The 22286-nt window shown below is 47.2% G+C and overlaps 1 protein-coding gene across 1 annotated transcript in view; it reads left to right on the top strand.

The window, feature by feature from the left end:
• The first annotated feature begins 2229 nt into the window (after positions 1-2229).
• The window catches only part of ADAMTS8 (ADAM metallopeptidase with thrombospondin type 1 motif 8), a 59153-nt gene continuing 39096 nt past the window's right edge, over positions 2230-22286 (top strand). The window contains exons 1-2 of the mRNA XM_038754342.1: positions 2230-2304; positions 7747-7911. Of these exons, the coding sequence (XP_038610270.1) occupies positions 2230-2304; positions 7747-7911 (240 nt within the window). The remainder of the gene's footprint in view (positions 2305-7746; positions 7912-22286) is intronic.

Genomic DNA, 22286 nt, shown 5'->3' with positions numbered 1-22286 from the left:
CCGGGACACAGAGCCGAGGACAGGGCCACCCGGCTCCGACCTGCTGTGCTGTGCTGCGCTGTGCTGTGGCGCGCTGTGTTGTGCTGTGCCGCGCTGTGGCGCGCTGCGGCGTCCCGCCCGCTCCCCGCCTCTTATATATCCCCGCGCTGTCAAGTGCAGAGCGGAAGATTTGTGGCTGGGGCTTGGGGCCGTGGGGCCGGGGGGCCGGGGGGCCGAGGGGCCGGGGGGCTGGGGGGGGGTAGGGGGCGGGGGCCGCTGGGCCGCTGATTGGAGAGGCCCAGGCCACTCCGGGAGCCGCAGGACCAGCCCAGATCCTCTTAAAGGGCCCGCCACGCTCCGAGCAGCGCAAAGCCTCACCCGCCCCCTCCCCATCCCTCCTCATTCCTCCCCATCCCGTCCCATTCCTCCCCTTCCCACCCCACCGCTCCCCATCCCGTCCCATTCCTCCCCTTCCCACCCCAAAGCTCCCCATCCCACCCCATCCCGCCTCATACCACCCCATCCCACCCCATCCCTCTCCATCCCACCCCACCACTCCCCATCCCTCCCCATCCTGCCTCATCCTCATCATCATCATCATCAATTGTATTTATTGAGCGCTTACTATGTGCAGAACACTGTACTAAGCGCTTGGGAAGTACAAATTGGCAACATATAGAGACAGTTCCTACCCAACAGTGTTCCCACCCCATCCCTCCCCATCCCACCCCATCCCACCCCATCCCACCCCATCCCTCCCCATCCCACCCCACCGCTCCCCCATCCCTCCCCCATCCCAACCCATCCCACCCCATCCCTCCCCATCCCAACCCATCCCACCCCATCCCTCCCCCATCCCTCCTCATCCTACCCCATCCCACCCCATCCCTCCCCATCACCCCCAGTCCTTCCCCATCCCTCCCCACCCTCGTTCTTCTAATAATAATTATTATTGTGGTATTTCTCAAACCCTTACTAGGTGCCAGTCACTGTACTAAGCTCTGGGATGGATACAAGCAAATCAGGTTGGACACAGATCCTGTTCCACATGGGGCTCACAGTCTCAATCCCCATTTACAGATGAAGTAACTACAGCCCAGAGAAGTGAAGTGGTTTGCCCAAGGTGGCAGAGCAGACAAGTGGCAGAGCTGGGATTAGAACCCATGATTTTATGACTCCCGGGCCCAAGCTCTATCCGACCCCCAGAGCCCAGGCCTCTAGGGCAGCTGCAGTTCTCAGATAACAATAATAAAAATGGTATTTGTTAAGCATTTACTACCCGCTGGAGTATGCAAGCAAATCAGATTGGAGGCAAGCAAAGCAGGTTGGATGCCATCCCTGCCCCACATAGGGCTCACTCTTAATCCCCATTTTACAGATGAGGGAACTGAGGCCCAGAGAAGTGAAGTGGCTTGCCCAAGGCCGCCCAGCAGACAAGTGGCAGAGTCAGGATTTGAACCCATGACCTTCTGACTCCCAAGCCCGTGCTCTATCCACTAAGCCATACTGCCTCCTGACCTTAGAGCCACATGGGGGCAAGAGTCAGGCAGTCATTCAGTCGTATTTACTGAGCACTTACTGTGTGCGGAGCACCCTACTACTACTACTACTACTAATAATAATAATGATGGCATTTGTTAAGCGCTTACTATGTGCAAAGCACTGTTCTAAGCGCTGGGTGGGGATACAAGGTGATCAGGTTGTCCCCCGTGGGGCTCACAGTCGTAATCCCCATTTTACAGATGAGGTAACTGAGGCTCAGAGAAGTGAAGCAACTTGCCCAAGGTCACACAGCAGACATGTGGCGGAGCCGGGATTCGAACCCATGACCTCTGGCTCCAAAGCCCGGGCTCTTTCCGCTGAGCCACGAACCTGATCACTGAGCACTGAGAGAATACCATACTAGACCGTGAGTTCGTTGTGGGCAGGGATTATCAGTGCTGCCGCATTGTACCACCCCAAGCACTTAGTACAGTGCTCTGCACACAGTAAGCACTCAATAAATACGACTGAATGAGTAAACAGACACATTCCCTGCCCAGAATGAGCTTACATTTCAAGAGCTGTCTCAGAGGCAAAGGCAGAGGAGCTGGCATTCGGGGGTGGGTGGGGCAGTTGCATCTTAAAGACTCAGCCCTTGTTTCGCCCACCTTCTTCACATCATAGGAAAAATTCCAAGCCATGGGATCCCGCCATCCACCGCAACATGGAGCCCAGCATCTTTCCCTTTCCCGCCCACTGTAGTAGCCGATGGTGGTGGGGGTGTGCACACACCCCCAGAGGGGCCCGGGGGTCTCCGGCTGCAGCAAGTCCTTGGACCCCCTTGTGGGTTTTGAGAAGAGACGGGGATGCCCCAGACCCTCCTGGTTTTTTGCAAGGGCCTTTTTGAGTTTTGAAGTGAGTTAGGAATGGAAGAGAGTTGGGGTGGTTTTGTCTGCAAAGGAAGCCCCCTTCTGCCCTCCTCAGAAGGGGTGAAGGTCCAGGGACCCTCTGCAGCAAGCAGACCCCTCTGTTCTTACCAATGGAAAGATCAATCAATCGATAAACCAATCGATGGTATTTACTGAGCGCTTACTCTGTGCAGGCCACAGTACTAAGCCCTCGGGAGGGCACAGTACAACAGAATTAGCAGACCCGTTCCCTGCCCACGAGGAGGTAACAGTCTAGAGGATCCTTATGGGCAGGGAAAGTGTCTGCTAATTCTGTTTATTTTACTCTTCTAAGCACTTAGTGTAGTGTGCTGCCCCTAGTAAGTGCTCAATAATTACCACTGATTGATTGATTGGAATAGATCAGAGCAGGAGGGGAAACTTCAGGGCAGAGAGTTCACCCAGAACCTTGTTGGTGTGAGGAGGAGTCGCTGTTCATTCTAAATGGGAGCGAGTGGGTATCTGTGGGAAGCTGTTCTGTGCCAGAGGGAGGGTGAGTATATCCAGAGCCTGTGTTTGTGTGCCTCCAGGGTCTGTAATTAAAAATAGGACTGCCTTTGGTTGTTATGAGGTTGCCAAAGACACCAGCTCTGCTTTCCCTGGGTGGAAAAGGTTTGACCGCAGAGGAGCTGGTTTGCCAGGCCTCTGGGTGTTGAAAAGGCCACCGAATAGGGCAGCCCAGGAGGAGGGTGAACCTAAACAGCTGGCATCCAACTTCCCCTTCTCCTGGCCATAAAGACTCCCAGGCCCAAGTGTCCAGAAACTCACCGAATCAGTTAGGAAACACTTACTATATTTCAAGCGCTGTGCCCTGGAGGTGAAATGGGAAAGGGAGCACCCCATTAAATCTGGTCAGCCCACTTAATCATCTGTTGGAAAAGCAGCATGGTATAGTGGACAGAGCAAGGTCCCAGGAGTCAGAAGGTCATGGGTTCTAATCCTGGCTCCACCAATTGTCTGCTGTGTGACCTTGGGCAAATCACTTTACTTCTCTGTGCCTCGGTTATTTCCTCTGTAAAATGGGGATTGAGAACGTGAGCCCCACGAGAGGCAGGGACTGGGTCCAACCCAATTTGCTTGTATCCGCCCCGGTGCTTAGCACAGTGCCTGGCACATAGTAAGTGCTTAACAAATACCATTAGTATTACTATTGTTATTCTCTGTGCTTCAGTTACCGTGTCTGTGAAATGGGGGTTGAGACTGTGAGTCCCATGTGGGACAGGGACTGTGCCCAATCCGATTTGCTTGTACCCACACCAGCGCTTAGTACAGTGCCTGGTAGACAGTAAGCACTTGACAAATACCTCTAAACTGCAAGCTCCTTAGAGGGCAGGGATTATGTCTATTCATCAATCGTATTTATTGAGCACTTACTATGTGCAGAGCACTGTACTAATGTATAATATTAATGTATAATACAACATCTATTGTATTATACTGTCCTAAGCACCTAGTTCAGTGCTTCACACACAGTAAGCACTCCTGCTGTGGGCAGGGATTGTCTCTCTTTATCATCAATCATATTTATTGAGCGCTTACTGTGTGCAGAGCACTGTACTAAGCGCTTGGGAAGTACAAATTGGCAACATATAGAGACAGTCCCTGCCCAACAGTGGGCTCACAGTCTAAAAGGGGGAGACAGAAAACAAAACCAAACATACTAACAAAATAAAATAAATAGAATAGATATGTACAAGTAAAATACTTTCCAAGCACATAGTACAGTGCTCTGCACACCAAAAGCACTCAATAAATACAACTTAACAAATGAAGAGAAGCAGCGTGGCACAGTGGGAAGAGCCCGGGCTTGGGAGTCAGAGGTCATGGGTTATAATCCTGGGTCTGCTGTTTGTCAGCTGTGTGACCTTGGGCAAGTCACTTAACTTCTCTGTGCCTCGGTTACCTCATCTGTAAAATGGGGATGAAGACTGTGAGCCCTACCTGGGACAGCCTGATTACCTTGTATCTACCCCAGTGCTTAGAACAGTGCTTGGCACCTAGTAAGTGCTTAACAAATACCAACATTATTATTATTATACAATTGAATGAATAAATAAATATTATTGATTGATTTGGAGGGATGGGATAACTGAAATAATTCCTTGGATTGTTTATTGTTCCAAAGCACTTTCACATCGATTGCCTCATTTTATCCGGAAAACATCCCTGTGAGGTAGGGAGAGGCAGGTATTAATTTCCCCATTTTCCTGAAGAGGAAACTGAGGGTAAATGACTTGCCCACCTTCCTCATGGCTTTCAGGAGAACCGCTCACAAAGATGCAAAAAGGACTGGTTTGAGTTTCAATTTGTCTTATTTCTTCTGCCCACCCTTCACCAGAAGGGTGAAAAGTTGGCAGCTGGGGGATGCAGAGGGGAAGCAAAGGACCTGGGTAAGCTAACAAAGGGATAATCATCAGCTTCATCACTATCATCATCTTCATGAAAGCCACTACCTTGGCCAAGCACTGTGTAAGGGTTGAAGCAAAGTCCCTGCTTCCATTCTCATTGAGAATTGATCATATTCTCTGGATGTCTTGGGCTGAGTTCACGGATTTAAACTTTACCCTTCATTCACCCCTCCCTCAGCCCTAAGAATGCATGCACATATAACTACTTGGCAGAGTACAATATAACCCAATGTAATATGTTCAATATAAGTACATTTAGGCCTTCCTTACCGCCTCAACCTCTCCCTCCCCATTTCCTTTCCCTCTCCCCACTTCCCCCTCCCCACCCCACTTCAGTCAAACAATCCCATTCATTGAGCTCTGCTACTCTATGCAGAACCACTCTACTTAGTGCTTGGGAGAGTACAAAGGAGTTGAAAGATGCAATTCCTGCCCTCAAGGAATTTACGATCTAGCAGGGGAAGACAGACACTTTAGATAAATTACAGATAGGGGAAGTAATAGACAATAAAGCCCTCAACCAGCTCTCTCCTTACCTCACTGATTTCCTACTACAAGCCAGGCTGCATACTTCACTCTTTTAAAGGAACCTTCAGTCTTGTCGACCTCTTGCCCAGCCCTCCCTCTGGTCTGGAAATCCCTCTTCCACCCCCTCATATACGACAGACGACCACTCTCACCCCCAACAAAATCTTATTAAAATCACATCTTCTCCAAGAGGCCTTCCCCGCAAGAAGCCTTCCTCGCCTAAGCCCTCATTTCTCATACTCCCTCTCCCTTCTGGGCTGCCTATGCACTTGGCTTTGTATCCTTTAAGCTCTTGATTTTCACCCCACCTTGCCCCACACCTATGCACAAATCCGTTAATGACTGTCTCTCCGGCCAAATTTGTGAGTTCCTTGTGGGCAGGGAACGTGTCTACCACCTCTGTTGTACTGTACCCTCCAAAGTGCTTAAAACAGTGCTCTGCCCGCAGTAAGTGCTCAATAAATACCATTCATTTCTCTAGCTCTCTTACAATTCTAGCTCTCTTCCTCCCTTCAAGGCCCTGCTGAGAGTTCACCTCCTCCAGGAGGCCTTCCCAGACTGAGCCCCTTCCTTCCTCTCCCCCTCGTCCCCCTCTCCATCCCCCCATCTTACCTCCTTCCCTTCCCCACAGCACCTGTATATATGTATATATGGTTGCACATATTTATTACTCTATTTATTTATTTATTTATTTATTTTACTTGTACATTTCTATCCTATTTATTTTATTTTGTTGGTATGTTTGGTTTTGTTCTCTGTCTCCCCCTTTTAGACTGTGAGCCCACTGTTGGGTAGGGACTGTCTCTATGTGTTGCCAATGTGTACTTCCCAACCGCTTAGTACAGTGCTCTGCACATAGTAAGCGCTCAATAAATACGATTGATTGATTGATTGATTCATTGATTGCTGTAAACTAATCTTGGAGTTGCGGGAGCAAGTGCTTAGATGGCAATTGGGAGGTTTAAAGATAACAGAGTGCTTCCCAGAAAATCTGAGAGAGATGAAATCTCAGAAGGGCTGTGAGGATGGGAAAAGCTGTAATCTCCCAAATGTGAAGAGATGGGGGGTTTCGGGATGGGGAGAAGGTGCTAGCAAGAGGTCAGAGGTGGGAGAGAAAAGAACAAGGGCTCGGTGACTAGGTGTTCGTGAGAGGAACAAATATTGAGAACTGGGTGGAGTGGGACAGAAGAGTGGGTAAAGAAGGAGGGAGAAAACTGGTAGAGTACTTCAGCACTCCCAGGTCATTTAAGCACTTTTTTTAAAAATGGAATTTCTTAAGTGCTTACTATGTGCCAGGCACTGTACTAAGCACTGGGATAGATATGTGCTGTCCAGAGCTGACCAGACTGGACACAGTCCCTGCCCCATAGGGGGCTCATAGTCTTAATCCCCATTTTACAGAGGTGGTCCCTGAGGCACAGAAAAGTGATTTGTCCAAGATCATACGGCAGACAAGTGATGGAGTCAGGATTAGAACCCAGGTCCTTCTGACTCCCAGTCCCATGCTCTACCCACTAGGCCACATATAACCCCCTCACTACCTTACCACTTATGCATACCTTTAAATTCTGCATGTCAACCACTAGTAGTTTATTTTAGTGCCTGCCTTCCCTTCAAGCTTACAGGGGAAGTGATCACATGCTTAGTTCTGGTCTCTCTTCATTCATTTATTTATTCATTCATTCATTCATTCATTCATTCATTCATTCATGTTTATTGAGCGCTTACTGTGTGCACAGTGTACTAAGCACTTGGAAAGTACAATTCGGCAACAGATAGAGACAATCCCTACCCAACAACGGGCTCGCAGTCTAGAAGGGGGAGACAGACAACAAAACAAAACAACATGAATTACATCAAAATAGATAAATAGAATTATAGATTTATACACATCATTAATAAAATAAATAGAATAATAATAATAATAGCATTTATTAAGCGTTTACTATGTGCCAAGCACTGTTCTAAGCGCTGGAGAGGTTACAAGATGATCAGGTTGTCCCACGGGGGGCTCACAGTCTTCGTCCCCATTTTACAGATGAGGTAACTGAGGCGCAGAGAAGTTAAGTGACTTGCCCAATGTCACACAGCTGGCAATTGGTAGAGTCGGGATTTGAACCTATGACCTCCGACTCCAAAGCCTGTGCTCTTTCCACTGAGCCACAGAGCAGTGGAAAAGGGGGGCTCAGTCTGGGAAGGCCTACTGGAGGAGGTGAGCTCTCAGTAGGGCTTTGAAAGGGGGAAGAGAGCTAGCTTGGCAGATGTGAGGAGGGAGGGCATTCCAGGCCAGAGGTAGGACGAGGGCCAGGGGTCGACAGCGGAACAGGCGAGAACGAGGCCCAGTGAGGAGGTTAGTAGCAGAGGAGCCAAGTGTGCAAGCTGGGCTGGGCTCCCACCCGCAGATTGACCTTGTGGGGGTCCGCCTCCTCCTGGAAATCAGCAGTGAGTTTAAAGAGCGGAACAGGCTGAGCCTGCGGGACATCGCGGAAGAGGGAGGCCGCTGCCAGGACGAGGGCCCCGCACCACCTAGCACTACCACTGTCATGGAGAACTGCAGCCATCGCAGAGTCCCCCCGGTCCCAACCCACCCAGCCAGCGCTCCTGGAGGAGACGCTCACCGAAGCAGCATGGCTTAGTGGAAAGAGCCCGGGCCTGGGAATCAGAAGGTCATGGGTTCTAATTCCAACTCCACCACTTGTCCGCTGTGTGACCTTGGGCAAGTCACTTTATTTCTCTGTGCTTCAGTTCTCTCATCAATCTGACTGGCTTCCCCAAGTTTCCTGAAGATAGTCCCACGACAGAGGAGTTTCAAGGAGTCTGGCCCCCCTCAGCATGCCATCCTCGTTCAAGTCTTAGGTGCTTTGGCCTCGGCCCCAATAAGATGTGTCAGCACAGGTCTTAGACATTTTTTTTCTTTGTTCTGTGACCGGAAAGGCTGTCTTTCTTCTTAAACTGAGAACCCCAGGTGGGACAACCTACCCAAGTACTTAGTACAGCATTTGGCATATAGTAAGCATTTAAATACCACCATTATTATTACCTTGCACAGAATAGGCACTCATTACTGGGTATTGATTAAAACCAATTATCAGGAGTTTCTGCTTGATTCATTCATTCATTCAATCGTATTTATTGAGCACTTACTGGGTGCAGAGCACTGTGCTAAGCGCTTGGGAAGTACAAGTTGGCAACATGTAGAGACGGTCCCTACCCAACAACAGGCTCACAGTCTAGAAACGGGCTCACAGTCTAGAAGCTTGATGTGAAGAGGTAATCATTGGAGGTTTTTGAGGAGTGGGAAGATGGGTGCAATATGAGATTTTAGAAAAATCAGGACAGCCGAGTGAAGTAAAGGATGGAGAGAAGAGAGACTGGAGTCAGGGAGGTCAGCGAGGAGGCTAGTGCAGTAGTCCTGCCAATAAACCACAAGTGCCTAGTTCAGCTTGATGGTCTCATGGATGAAGAAGAAGAGGCTGATTCTGGAAATGTTGTGAAGGAAAAATCAATAAAATGTGGCTACGGACTGGATGTCGGGGTTGAAAGGAAGGGAGGAGCCAAGGAAAAAGGAAAATGCCACAGTTGAGGACTTACTTGAGAGACAGAAAGAATCATGGGGGGGTGTCAACAGTGAAGGCAAGATGAGGTAGACAAGGGGATTTGGAGAGAAAGATGAGGAGTTCGGTTTTGAACCTACTGAGCTTGAGGTACTGACAGGCCAGCCATAGAGAGACATCCTGGAGGCAGGAGGAAATGTGAGAGTGTAGAGAAGAAGAGAGGTCAGGGCTGGTGAGATAAGACTGGAGAGTCATCCACATAGAAATATGGTTTGAAGCCGTGGAAGCAGATGAGCTCTCTGCAGGAGTTAGGGTAAACCAAGAACAGAATCTTGAGGGATCTCCACAGATAAGGAGTGGGAAGAAGACCTGTGGGAGGAGACTGAGAGTACAATACGACAGCATCTGTAGACACAGACCCTGCCCTCAAGGATCTTAAATGGCCAGAAAGGTAAGAAGAGAACGGGTTCAGAAATCCTGCTCCTGAACCACTTTCCCCTCCTCCATCCCCTACTCTTCCCTCCTTCTCCCTTCCAAAACTAGAGAGAGTGTTGGAAGAGAAAGAAGGGAAAAGAGAAATAAACAGCTACCAGAGACCCTCGGGGCCACAACCTGAGAGCAATTGACTTGGTTCCCAGAGGCTTTTGGGCAGGAGATTGCCCTGCTGCCCAGTTGCCCAGCTGCACCCACTCCTGGTTCCAGTGGCTGGGTGAGTCTCTGCCCCCTTCTCCCCTCCCCGTGAACCACCCCCACACCCAGTGAGCTGGAAATCCTGCTGTGGGCTCACCCCTGCCAGCTCTGGGCCTGAGTCTACTAGCTCACAGTCAGAAGGGATTTCGAATACTGTTCTTTTTTTATCTCAGCCACCAGCTCTGTTTATTCTCTGGGGCCAAATGTTTAAAGAAAAGCCACTCTTGTCCCTCTTCCTGCTAGTGAGCTGCACAAGGGGCTCCTGGGCTCTCAGAGAGCAGAAGGGCGGACTTGGAAGGAGCGGAGAGGAGAGAAGAGGAGGGGGTGGGCAGCCACTGGCCGCTTCCTCTGGCCGGGCCGCGCCCCACCTCGAAGGGTCAGTGCTGGTCTCGAAGTGTGCCCTCAGTGTAGCCACAGGGTGCAGGGATGTTCTAGCCACTGCCCCCAGCAGAGTGGGTAGTTGTTGGGACTGTGATTGGCTGGAGCTGCTCCCCAGGCGGGCCCCTCCTGAGCACTTTCTGTCTCCTGGCGCCCTCCCCCACCCCTCAGCAGCAGCCAGGACCCTCTCTGTTTCACCAATCCTAACCGCCCGGCCTCCACCTGCAGTGGAGTAGCACGGTCCTTTCAGGCTGGGCGTCCCTGCCCCCCAGGACAGGTCATGGGCAGGGGGGCTCAGCCTGGAGGTGGGAGAGGGTCCTGAGGCTGTTTCAGGGCCTTGGAGCCAGTGGAGTAGCCCTGGCTCTGAAATTCATGCCAGGAGTTGACCTGCCACTCTGGCACATGGGGTGCCAGGTTTCCCTGGGGTACCAGCGCTTAGAACAGTGCTTTGTACATAGTGAGCGCTTAACAAATACCATCATTATTATTATTATTACCATCCACTCTGACCCCTCAGCTGTGCCTCCCCCAGAGGTCGGAACACCAGACCTTGCCAAACTCCCTGGTCACAGGTGACAAGGACCAGGTCTTGAAACTGAAGGCCTGATGCCCAAATCAGGGTCATTAATCACGGTCATTTTCCTTCCCTGAGGGCTTCCTGTGAAGGTCACCCATCTGGGTGAAGCGGTGTGGCTTAGTCGGGTAGAGCCCTGGCCTGGGACCTGGGTTCTAATCCTGACTCCACCACTTGTCTGCTGTGTGACCTTGGGCAAGTCACTTCACTTCTCTGCACCCCAGTTCCCTCATCTGTAAAATGGGGATTAAGACTATGAGCCCTATGTGGGACAGGAACTATGTCCAATCTGATTTTCTTGAATCTAGCCCAGGGCTTAGAACAGTGCTTGACACATAGTAAGTGCTTAACAAGTTCCATATTATAATTGTCATTATGATTATTACACCCCTATCTCCAGGCAGGCTGCCCCTTAAACCATCTCAGAAAGTGGGGAGACTCTGGTTTCTAATATGAGATATTCTTACTCCTAAGGACTGAGCCTTAAAATAATAATTATGGTTATGGTATCTATCACACTGAGCCATGTTCTGGGGCAGATTTAAGGTAATCAGGTGAGACACAGTCCTCATTCCATACATAATTCACAGTCTAAAAGGTAGGTAAGGCAGTTATCTTATCCCCCTTCTACAGATGAGGAAACTGATGCTCAGAGAGGTTAAGCAACTTGCCCTGGGTCACACAGTGTGCCAGTAGCAAAGCTGGGAGCAGCTATTGAGTCCGGGTTCCCAATCCTATGCTCTTTCCATGAAGTTCCAAACCTTCACCTGTATATATGTATATATGTTTGTACATATTTATTATTCTATTTATGTATTTTACTTGTACATATCTATTCTATTTATTTTATTTTGTTAATATGTTTGGTTTTGTTCTCTGTCTCCCCCTTCTAGACTGTGAGCCCACTGTTGGGTAGGGACCGTCTCTGTATGTTGCCAACTTGTACTTCCCAAGTGCTTAGTACGGTGCTCTGCACACAGTAAGCGCTCAATAAATACCATTGATTGATTGATTGATTGATTCCCTGAAGGCAGATCCCACCTAATGGAGTCCCGGAGAGGATGCAGTCCCAAGCACCTGTCCTGTTTGGCGCTGGGAGGCGAGGGCCCAGGGTTCCCGCAGACGGCTGGGGCCACTCTCCAACCAGGCTGGCCGGGGCTCAGCAGCTCCTAGGCTCCTGTCCTAAAATCTGCCTGAAAGAGAGAGAGGTGTGAGCCTGCTCATCGGGGACACTACAGACAGGCCAGATTGGGGGGACCGAGAGGGAGGGAAACTGACATAAAAAATTCATTCATTTATTCAATCATATTTATTGAGTACTTACCATGTGCAGAGCACTGTACTAGGCGCTAAGAAAGTACAATACAGCAATAGAGACAATCCCTGCCCACAAACCGGCTTACAGTCTAGAGGAGGGGAGACAGACATCAAAACGAGTAAATGGGCATCATTATAGATAAATAGAATCATAGATATACACATATAAAAATAAAATATATGTATATATAATGCATATGTTTATATATGTATATTTATATAACTATGTATATATATATATATATATATAATATATACACAAAAATAGCGGATAGAGAACGGGCCTGGGAATCAGAAGGACCTGGGTTGTAGTCCCTGCTCCACTCCTTGCCTGATATGTGACCTTGGGCATGTCACTTCTCTGTGCCTCAGTTCCCTCATCTGTAAACTAAGGACTAAGACTGTGAGTCCCATGCGGGACAGGGACTGTGTCCAACCTGACAGCCTTGTACCTACCCCAGCGCTTCAAGTACAGTGCTTGGTACTTGGTTAGCACTTCACAATTGCACTTCAGTTAACTATTTAAAAAAATAGTTTCAAATTAGCCCTTGAGTGAGACTGGGATGAGCAGGCAGGAGGTGGAGCTGCATTGAGGCGGGGTTAATTAAGTATTATCCCCCTTGTTTCCTCTCGGGTGGGCGCTGGGGGTCTGGGCTGCTGCCCAGCTATGGACACTCCAGTAAGCTCAGGAGGAAGACTTGAGCAGCAGCCTCCCCACTGTGAGGCTCCAGAGGTGTTCGTGTTTGGACTCCCAGCTGCCCGGGGAAAAGCCAAGGGAAAATGGAGTGGAGCTGTGGGATGGTGGGTGCGGGCAGAGGGAGCGGGGCAGACTGCGAGGGGATCAGAGTGCAGGGGGTGAGGGCAACAACGCACTTTTGTTGTCGGCAAACTAAGAGCCAGCAGAGTTTCCCGTTTCCTCATCCTGGTCCTCCCCACTTTGCCCATCTCATCACTAGCCTACCCAGAAAGACAGAGGCTTCTGAGCTGGGTTGCATTAAAGTCAGGGCTGCCTGCCTGCAGGAAGCAGTTAGGTTGCTGTTTCATCTTATTAGACTCTACCCACCCATGCACACACACATCGATACTCATACACATCCACACCTGTGAGCTCTTCAAGGGTAGGGTTAGTATCTTCTAACTCTATAATATTGTCTTCTCCCAAATGCTTAGTATGGGGCTCTGCACACAGTAAGCCCTCAATAAACCACTGATTGATTGATTGACTGATCAAACACTCCACATTCACATGCACCCCTCTACACTGACACACAGACTCACATCCACACCCACGTGTGGTCACATATACTCACATCCACACACATCTAACGATCTAGAATCAATTACAGACAACCATTTCTCCTAAAGCCAATCTACATTTGGACTTTCCACGCCACCTCCTCTCCCCGCAGCTTCAACCAAGTGTGGCCTATGGAACCCATGCTCCATTATGGGAAAGCTTTCCTTCGTCACTGACCAAGTTCCCGATCCAGTCACTGCTCCCCTTCACCATCACTGAAACCTGGCTCTCCCTGGATGTCACGATCTCCCCTGCTGCTCTCTCTCGGGGTGGGGCGGGGAGGGGTGTCTCAACTTCTTTGGCTCCTCTAGACTCTCTGGAAAAGGGGGAGGAGTTGGCTTCCTTCTTGCTCTCCAAAGCCATTTTCACACCATCCCACCTCTTGCATCCCTCTCTATCCCTTCCTTTGAAGCCCATAACATCTGCCTCTACCACTCACACCAGATATTAGTAAGTCATCTACTGCCCCCAAAGCCTGCCTGCCGTGTGTCCTTAGGAAAGTCACTCCACTTCTCTGTGCCTCAGTTTTCTCATCTGTAAAATGGGAATCAAATACCTTCTAAACCGTAAGATTCTTGTGGGAAGGGATTGTGGCTACCAACTCTATTGTACTGTACTCTCCCGAGTGCTTAGTACAGTGGTCTATCTACAGTAAGCTCTCAATTAATACCATTTATTGAATGACTGATTGTTCTCCTTTCGATTTAGACTACAAATACTGTGTGGGACAAGAAGTGTGCCTGACATGATTATCTTGTATCTACCCCAGTGCTTAGTACAGTGCTTGGCACATAGTAAGTCCTTAACAAATATCGCAACTATCACTGTAAGTAGTAGTAGTAGCATTATTACCATCCTGGATAACTGGGCTGCCCTATCTCAGAACCAATCGGTCTTTTCAGTTAGGAAAAGAAGTGTGGCATAATAGAAAGAGCACAGGCTTCTGAGTCAGAGGACCTGGGTTCTAATTCTGGCTCTGCCAGTTGCTGATTGTGTGACCCTGGGCAAGTCACTTAATTCCTCTATGCCTCAGTTCTCCATCTGTAAAATGGTTGATTCGGTACCTGCTCTCCCTTCTACTTAGACTGTAAGCCCTTTGTGAGACCTGATTATCTTTTATCTACCTCAGCATTTAGTACAGTGCTTGGCATATAGTAAGCACTTAGCAAATACTCTCCCAAGCACTTAGTACAGTGCTCCGCACATGGTAAGCGCTCAATAAATATGATTGAATGAATGAATTCATATTATTATTACCATCTACCCCAGTATTTAGTACCATGCTTGCCACAGAGTACTTAACAAGTATTATTACTATCATCTTCATCATCATTATAAGGTTCCTAAACGTGGACTGTCTGCCTCGCTCCATCAACTCAAGACCACATCTGGCAGGCTGTGCTGAAACTAATAGAAATCCACAGATCTGAAACATGAGACAATTTCAAAGGGTAAACATATGAGTATGCCAAATATACCCTCTGTACCCATCTGAACTCTGAAGCAGTTGGTTGGAGACCTAGCCTCCCTCATCCATCCTGAATGAGTCCTTTAACCAGTGTCCAGATTTCATCTTTGACATCGTCACTGGCATTTTGAAAATCCAACATGTGCAGAATCCCTCAAGAGAGTTCAATAAAAATAAAAGACACAGCCCCAACTCATGGATCTCATAAGCGGATGTATTGACAATCACAATCGGTAAAAGTGAAAGCCTAGCTCAGATGATAAAAGCAAAGGTGAGCAATTACATAAATAGCGACTACATAAATAGAACCTGGAGGCAAACTTCTCGGACTTTCACCTAGAGAAATGGCTTCAGATTTGCAAGTTGCCCCAATCAATCAATCGTAATAATAATGAAAACTGTGGTATTTGTTAAGCACTTACTTTGTTCCAGGTACTATACAAAGCATTTGGATACATATAGGCAAATCCAGTTGGACACAGTTCCTGTCCCACGTGGGGCTTATAGTCTTAATCCCCATTTTCAGATGAGGTAAATGAGGCTCAGAGAAGTTATGTGAGTTGTCCAAACTCACAAAGCAGACAAGTGGCAGAGACAGGATTAGAATCCAGATCATTCTGACTCCCAGGCTTGTCCTCTTTCCACAGGCCACGCTATTCAGCTATTCTCCATCTACAACCACTCCCTTGAAGAACTCATTCACTCCCATGGCTTCAATTATCATATTTATGTGGATGATTCCCAAATCTACATCTCCAAGCCTGATCTTTCTCCTTTTCCATAGTCTCACATTTCCTCTTGCCTTCGGGGCATTTCTATCTGTAGACCCATTGATGTCTCAAATTTAACAGGTCCAAAACAGAATTCCTCATCTCCCCACCCAAACACTGCCCTCCACTTGACTTCCTCATCACTGTAGACAGCACCACCATTCTCCCTGTCTCACAAGCCCATAACCTCAACATTATTCTCAACTCTGCTCTCTTTCAACCCACATATTCAATCCATCACCAGATCCTGTCAGTTCAACCTTACAACATCAGTAAAATCTGTCCTTTCCTCTGCAGTCAAACTGTTACCACATTGATGCAAGCACTTATCCTATCCCAAGCTGACTACTAAAACTGCCTCCTTGCTGTCCTCCCAGGCTCCCATTTCTCCCCATTCCAGTTCATACTTCACTTGGCTGCATGGATCATTTTTTAACAAAAACGTTCAGTCCATGTCTCCCCACTCTTCAAGAACCTCCAGTGGTTGCCCATCCACCAACGCATCAAAGAGAAGCTTTTTACGATGGCTTTAAAGCACTCAATCAGCTCACCCAATCCTTCCTCACCTGACTGATCTCCTACACACTCCGCTCCTCTAGCCCCATCTTACTCACTGTGCCCTGATCTCCTCTATCTCCCTGCTGACCCCTTTCCTGTATCCTACTCCTAATCTGGAACTCTCTCCCCCTCCATATACACCAGAAAACCACTCTCCCCACCTTCAAAGCATTTTTAAGGTCACATCTCCTCCAAGAGGCCTTCCCTTATTAAGCCTTCTTTTCCTCAGCTCACTCTCCCTTCGATCTCATCTTGGATCTGTGACCTTTAGGCTTTCGATATTTGCCCCACCCTCGACACCAATCCCACAGCACTTATGTGTATATCTTAAAATGATGTATTATAAATTACTTATTTACTTATATTAATGTCTGTCTCCCCCATCTAGACTGTAAGTATTTTTGCATCCACCCCAGTGTTCAGCACAGTTTGGCACTTGGCACATAGTATATGCTTAATAAATACCACAACAAATTAACTGAGGAATAAAAGTGAGAAGTGGTTTGAAATCTATTGTCAGAATTATTATCAAGTTGTGCAGGGAATGCGTCTGCTAATTTCTGTTATACTGTACTCTCCCAAATGCTTAGTGCAATGCTCTGTACATAGTAGGTGCTCAGTAAATACCATTGATTATCTATTCTCCCCCTTTTAGTCTGTGAGCCCACTGTTGGGTTGGGACTGTCTCTATATGTTGCCAACTTGTACTTCCCAAGTGCTTAGTACAGTGCTGTGCACACAGTAAGCGCTCAATAAATACGATTGACGATGATGATGATGATATTGATCCCATCTGCTTTGCCGCTGGACTTGGATTTGCACTGTTTCTTCACTTATCCCTCAGCCCCTCAGCACTTATGTACACATCTTTCATTTATTCGTTTAAATTAATGTTTGTTCCCCCTCTAGACTGTAAGTTCGTTGTGGGCAGGGAACATAGTCATCAACTCGGTTATGTTGTACTCCCCCAAACCCTTTGTACGCAACTCTGCACACAGCACTCACTATGGATTGTTCTGAACACTTGAGAAAATACAACAGAGTGTATACAACGAACTTACACTCATTAATAGAAGGGGTTAATCACACTGCAGCGCAAATCCATATCTTTGGCTTGGGAAGGAGCCCCTTTTTTCCAAGCCCCCTCTTGCTTGGAGGCTGCGACCCCTAGTGAGTTCAGAATGGACTCTTGGTTAAAAGAAAGGAAAAAAGGAAAAAACACTGAGACCATCCTGACACCTTCTGGTTAGTACAAGTTGCTTCTAAAGTCATCATCATCATCATCATTATCATCATCATCAATGGTATTTACTGAGCGCTTCATCCATCAATCAATGGTATTTACGGAGCGCATGCTGTATACAGAGCACTGTACTAAGAGCTTGGGAGAGGGCAAAGCAACAAAGTTATAGACACGTTCCCTGCCCACGTGAAGCTTACCGTCTAGAGGGGGAGACGGACATTAATAAAAATAAATAATTTATAATACATAATGTGTAGATATTAATTCATAATATGATTCGTCTAAGTGGCCTGAAGACTCGCTAAATATCTGAATACCCAGTCAGTCGATCCATAGTATTTATTATTAATAACAATAGTGATGGTATTTGTTAAGCGCTTACTATATGCTAAGCACTGTTCTAAGTGCCAGGGTCGATACAGGGTAATCAGGTTATCACACACGGGGCTCACGCTTTTAATCCCCATTTTTTACAGATGAGGTAGCTGAGGCATAGAGAAGTTAAGTGACTTACCCAAGGTCACACAGCAGACAAGTGGCAGGGGTTGGATTAGAACCCACGTCCTCTGACTCCCAAGCCCGTGCTCTTTTCACTAAGCCTCACTGCTGAGCTCCTAGTGTATGTTGAGCACTTTACTAAGAGCTTGGGAAAGAACAGTGAGAAGCAGCGTGGCTCAGTGGAAAGAGCCCGGGCTTTGGAGTCAGAGGTTATGGGTTCGAATCCCGACTCCACCACATGTCTGCTGTGTGATCTTGGGCAAGTCACTTAACTTCTCTGGGCCTCAGTTACCTCATCTGTAAAATGGGGATTAAGACTGTGAGCCCAACATGGGACAACCTGATCACCCTGTATCCTCCCCAGCACTTAGAACAGTGCTTTGCACATAGTAAGCACTTAACAAATGCCAAAAAAAAAACCAGTGGAATTAACAGGACCCGGAGCTTATAGACTAGAATGTGAGGTAATCACTAAAATGAATTAATCGTAGGAAGAGGATTTCTGGTGGCCTGATACATCTACCAATAAATCAATCAATCATATTTATTCAGTGCTTACAGTGTGCAGAGCACTTGGGAGAGTACAATATAACAGAGGTGGTAGACACGATCCCTGCCCACAACAGGCTTAGGAAGGGAATCAGAGTGGCCTAGTAGAAAAGAGCACAGGCTTGGGAGTTAGAAGGACGTGGATTCTAATCCTACTCTATCACTTGTGTGCCGTGTGACCTTGGGCAAGTCACTTAACTTCCCTTTGCCTCAGTGACCTCATCTGGAAAATGGGGATTAAGACCGTGAGCCCCATGTGGGATGTGGACTGTGTCCAACTTAATTTGCTTGCATCTACCCCAGCCCTTAAAACAGTGCCTGGCGTGTAGTAAGCATTTAACAAGTATCATAAAAAATAAATGAAGGCATTACCTGGTGCCAGTAGTCTCCTCTGTGCTCTGCTAAGTTCCCTCAGCCTTTCTCTTTCTTAATAATGACAGTATTTATTAAGCACACTGTGAATATTAAACAAAAGAGGAGCAATGTTTTCCATTGCTTTTAGCACCGCTGCCTGGCTTCCCTTGGGCTTTGATGGAAGGGGAACGATGCTTATTTTCTTGCCTGCTTTGAGTAAGGGAAATTTGGGTTCAGAGGAGCCACAGACATTCACCTCGGTCATGTCATTGGCACAGTCTCATTCTTTTTTGACCCCAGCAATAACAGATCCCCCTGCCAACGTTCTGCAAAATCTTATCTGACTGTTTTGGAGGACTTTGCCTAACAGCGGGATCTATGTCTTCAGTTTTCTCAACTGTAAAATGAGGATTCAGTACCTGCTCTCCTTTCTACTTGACTTTGAGCCTCACGTCAGATTGGGACTGTGTCCCACCTGATTAGCCTGTATCTACCCCAGCACTTAGAACAGTGCTTGACAAATAGTAACCACTTAACAAATACCATTAAAAAAAATTGACTCACTTCCTTCATGGAACAGCTGTTTCATTTTTCATGTTTCATTTCTCAAGTAATCAATTGATCAAAGGCATTTATTTAGCACTTACGGTGGGCAGAGTACTGTACTAAGCGCTTGGGAGAGTACAATATAACGGAGTTGGTAGACATGTTCCCTGCCCACAGTGAGTTTACAGTCTAGAGGGGGGTTTCTTTGCCAACTGTAAGCTCCCTCTAAGCTGTAAGATCCTTGAGGGCAAGAGATTGTGTCTATCAACTCTTTTATATTGTACCCTCCGAAGTGCTTAGGACAGTGCTCTGCACACAGTAAGCACTAAATAAATACCACTGATTGATTGATTGATTGATATGATGCTGAATTGAGTTGGGATTGTTGCTACTACTTTGTGTCATATCAACCCGACAACCACCCTAGCAATGGGTCTAATTATATCCATCCTCGGTGATTGTGTGCATAATCAAATAATCAACTGTTCATTTTTTTCCTTCAGATTTCTTCTGTTATTTTAACCTGGAATATTCCAGGATGTGATCTTTCTCCTTCCTGCGGCTTGTCTTATGCTGTCGAATCATCTCCGACCCATAGCAACGCCATGGAATGCATCTCCCCCAGAATACCCCACCTCCATCTGTAATTGTTCTGGTAGCGAATCCAGAGAGTTTTCATGGTAAAAGTACAGAAGTGGTTTACCATTTCCTCCTTTCATGCAGTAAACTTGAGTTCCATCCTCGACTCTCTCCCATGCCGCCGCTGCCCAACATAGGTGAGTTTTGACTTGTAGCAGTTTGCCTTCCACTCTGTACCTACTGTCCAAGCTAGGAATGGAATGGGTATGCTTCTACTTGACCCTCCCTCCCATAGTCGAGACTGGTAGAGTACTGGAAATTCTCTAGCTGCAACCCTGAAAGGGGTTTCCTGCTGCTACTGCAATGTAAATACTTTTATACTATAGTTATACATTAAATATATATATTTTATATAAAAATGTGGTTAGAAAACACATTTTGTGCTTCTATTGCAATTTTCTAGTCATTTAGCACAGTGCATTGCACTCAGGATATACTCAACAAACATCTATATCTCTACTACTAATAATAATAGGAATAATGATGATGGTATTTGTTAAGCACTTACTATGTGCAAAGCACTGTTCTAAGCACTGGGGGGATGCAAAGTGATCCGGTTGTCCCATGTGGGGCTCACAGTCTTAATCCCCATTTTACAGATGAGGGAACTGAGGCCCAGAGAAGTGAAGTGACTTGCCCAAAGTCACATAGCTGACAATTGGCGGACCCAGGATTTGAACCCCTGACCTCTGACTCCAAAGCTCATGCTCTTTCCACTGAGCCACACTGCTTCTCTTGCAGAAGAAGCAGAAGAAGCTGCTTCTCTGCTTCTCGCTACTACTTCTTCTAACTACTATTACTACTACTGCAACTGCAGAATAATAATAATAATAATAATAATTATGGTATTTGGTAAGTGCTTAATATGTGCCGAGCACTGTTCTAGGCGCTGGGGTAGATACAAGGTCATCAGATTGTCCCACGGCAGTCTCACAGTTTTAATCCCCATTTTACAGATGCGGTAACTTGAGGCACAGAGAAGTTAAGCAACTTGCCCAAAGTAACACAGCAGACAGGTGGCGGAGCCGGCAGCGTGGCTCAATGGAAAGTGGCTTGGGTGTGGCTTGGGAGTCAGAGGTCGTGAGTTCTAATCCTGGCTCCGCCACATGTCTGCTGTGTGACCTTGGGCAAGTCGCTGAACTTCTCTGAGCCTCAGCTACCTCATCTGTAAAATGGGGATTAAGACTGTGAGCCCCACGTGGGACAACCTGATCACCTTGTATCCCCGAGCGCTTAGAACAGTGCTTTGCACGTAGTAAGTGCTTAACAAATGCCATCGTTATTATTACATCCTCTGACTCTCAGGCTTGGGTTCTTTCCAGTAAACCGCAAAGAAGATAGGATTGCAAACTCAAGGATCTTGACAGGTAATAAAACAGCAGTAATAGTAATAGTAGTAGTAGTAGTAATATTAAGTGTTTATTGTGGGCAGACTATTGTTCTAAGCCCTGGGAAAGAATACATAGACACAGTCCCTGTCCCTAGGGGAGCTCACAGTCTAAAAGTAAAAAGGGAGAGATGGGACTGGAGACAGATTCATAAGGAGTAGTGAAACAATAAAACAATGTAAAAGACCAGGAAAAATACACAAAATAAAAACAAAAACCAGTAGGGTACTGTGTCTAAAGAAGCAGAATTTCCGGCTCCTCATGGCTCAGAGTCTAGGATATACCCATGGCCGATGCAACTGCTCCAGTTGTCACCAGTCTTCTCCAGGTTTTGTAGAGGGCTCATGCCGAGGGTGTCATTCTCTTTCCCACTGGGGTGGTGGAAGGCAGAATGGGATGAAGTCTCCTCTAAGATGCAGAGAGGGGGAGAAATCGACCTTCAAAAGGCTCTTGAGGAAAGGCGAGCCCTTCGGACTACAGATTCACTGGGCAGATGCAAGTCAGGAAATTGCTGGTTAGACACGGGTACTGTGGAAAAAGAGCTAGGGGCGGTCAGAGTGGACTATAAGTTCACTGAAAGCGAGTGTTGTTATTTAAACACGCTGTTGGGAAATATCAACATGAGTGAGATATGCAAGATCTGGAAATCATTCTTCCATGATATGGGATATTCTCAGGCCCTTATTAGGCTATGGGGTTCAATCTTGTATTTTAAGAGGAACATGGAGAAATAGGAATGGATCCAGAGCTAAAGTAGCCAAATAGCTAAAAAATAGCCCCTACTGGGAGTTGGAGACCAGAAAGGGCTAGGAAGAAGAGCAGGGGACAAAGGGTTGGAAGACCCAGGTTCAATCATAACTCTTTCACTAGCCTGCTTTATGACCTTGAGCAAATCACTTTGCCTCTCTGGGCCTCAGGTGTCTATCTGTAAAATGAGGATTTAACCTGCTTTCCCTCCCTCTTAGATTATGAACCCCATTGTGGGATAGGGATGTTTATCTTGCATCCACCCCAGTATTTAGCACAGTTTGGCACTAGGCGCATAATATATGCTTAATAAATATCACAACAAATCGATTGAAGAATAAAAGCGAGAGGAGGTTTGAAATCTATTGTCAG

The sequence above is a fragment of the Tachyglossus aculeatus genome, chromosome 11 (assembly GCF_015852505.1).
Source record: "Tachyglossus aculeatus isolate mTacAcu1 chromosome 11, mTacAcu1.pri, whole genome shotgun sequence".
In the NCBI taxonomy this organism is placed as follows: Eukaryota; Metazoa; Chordata; class Mammalia; order Monotremata; family Tachyglossidae; genus Tachyglossus; species Tachyglossus aculeatus.
Note: the sequence above shows the minus strand (reverse complement) of the source record. Positions and strands in the feature narration are given on the sequence as shown.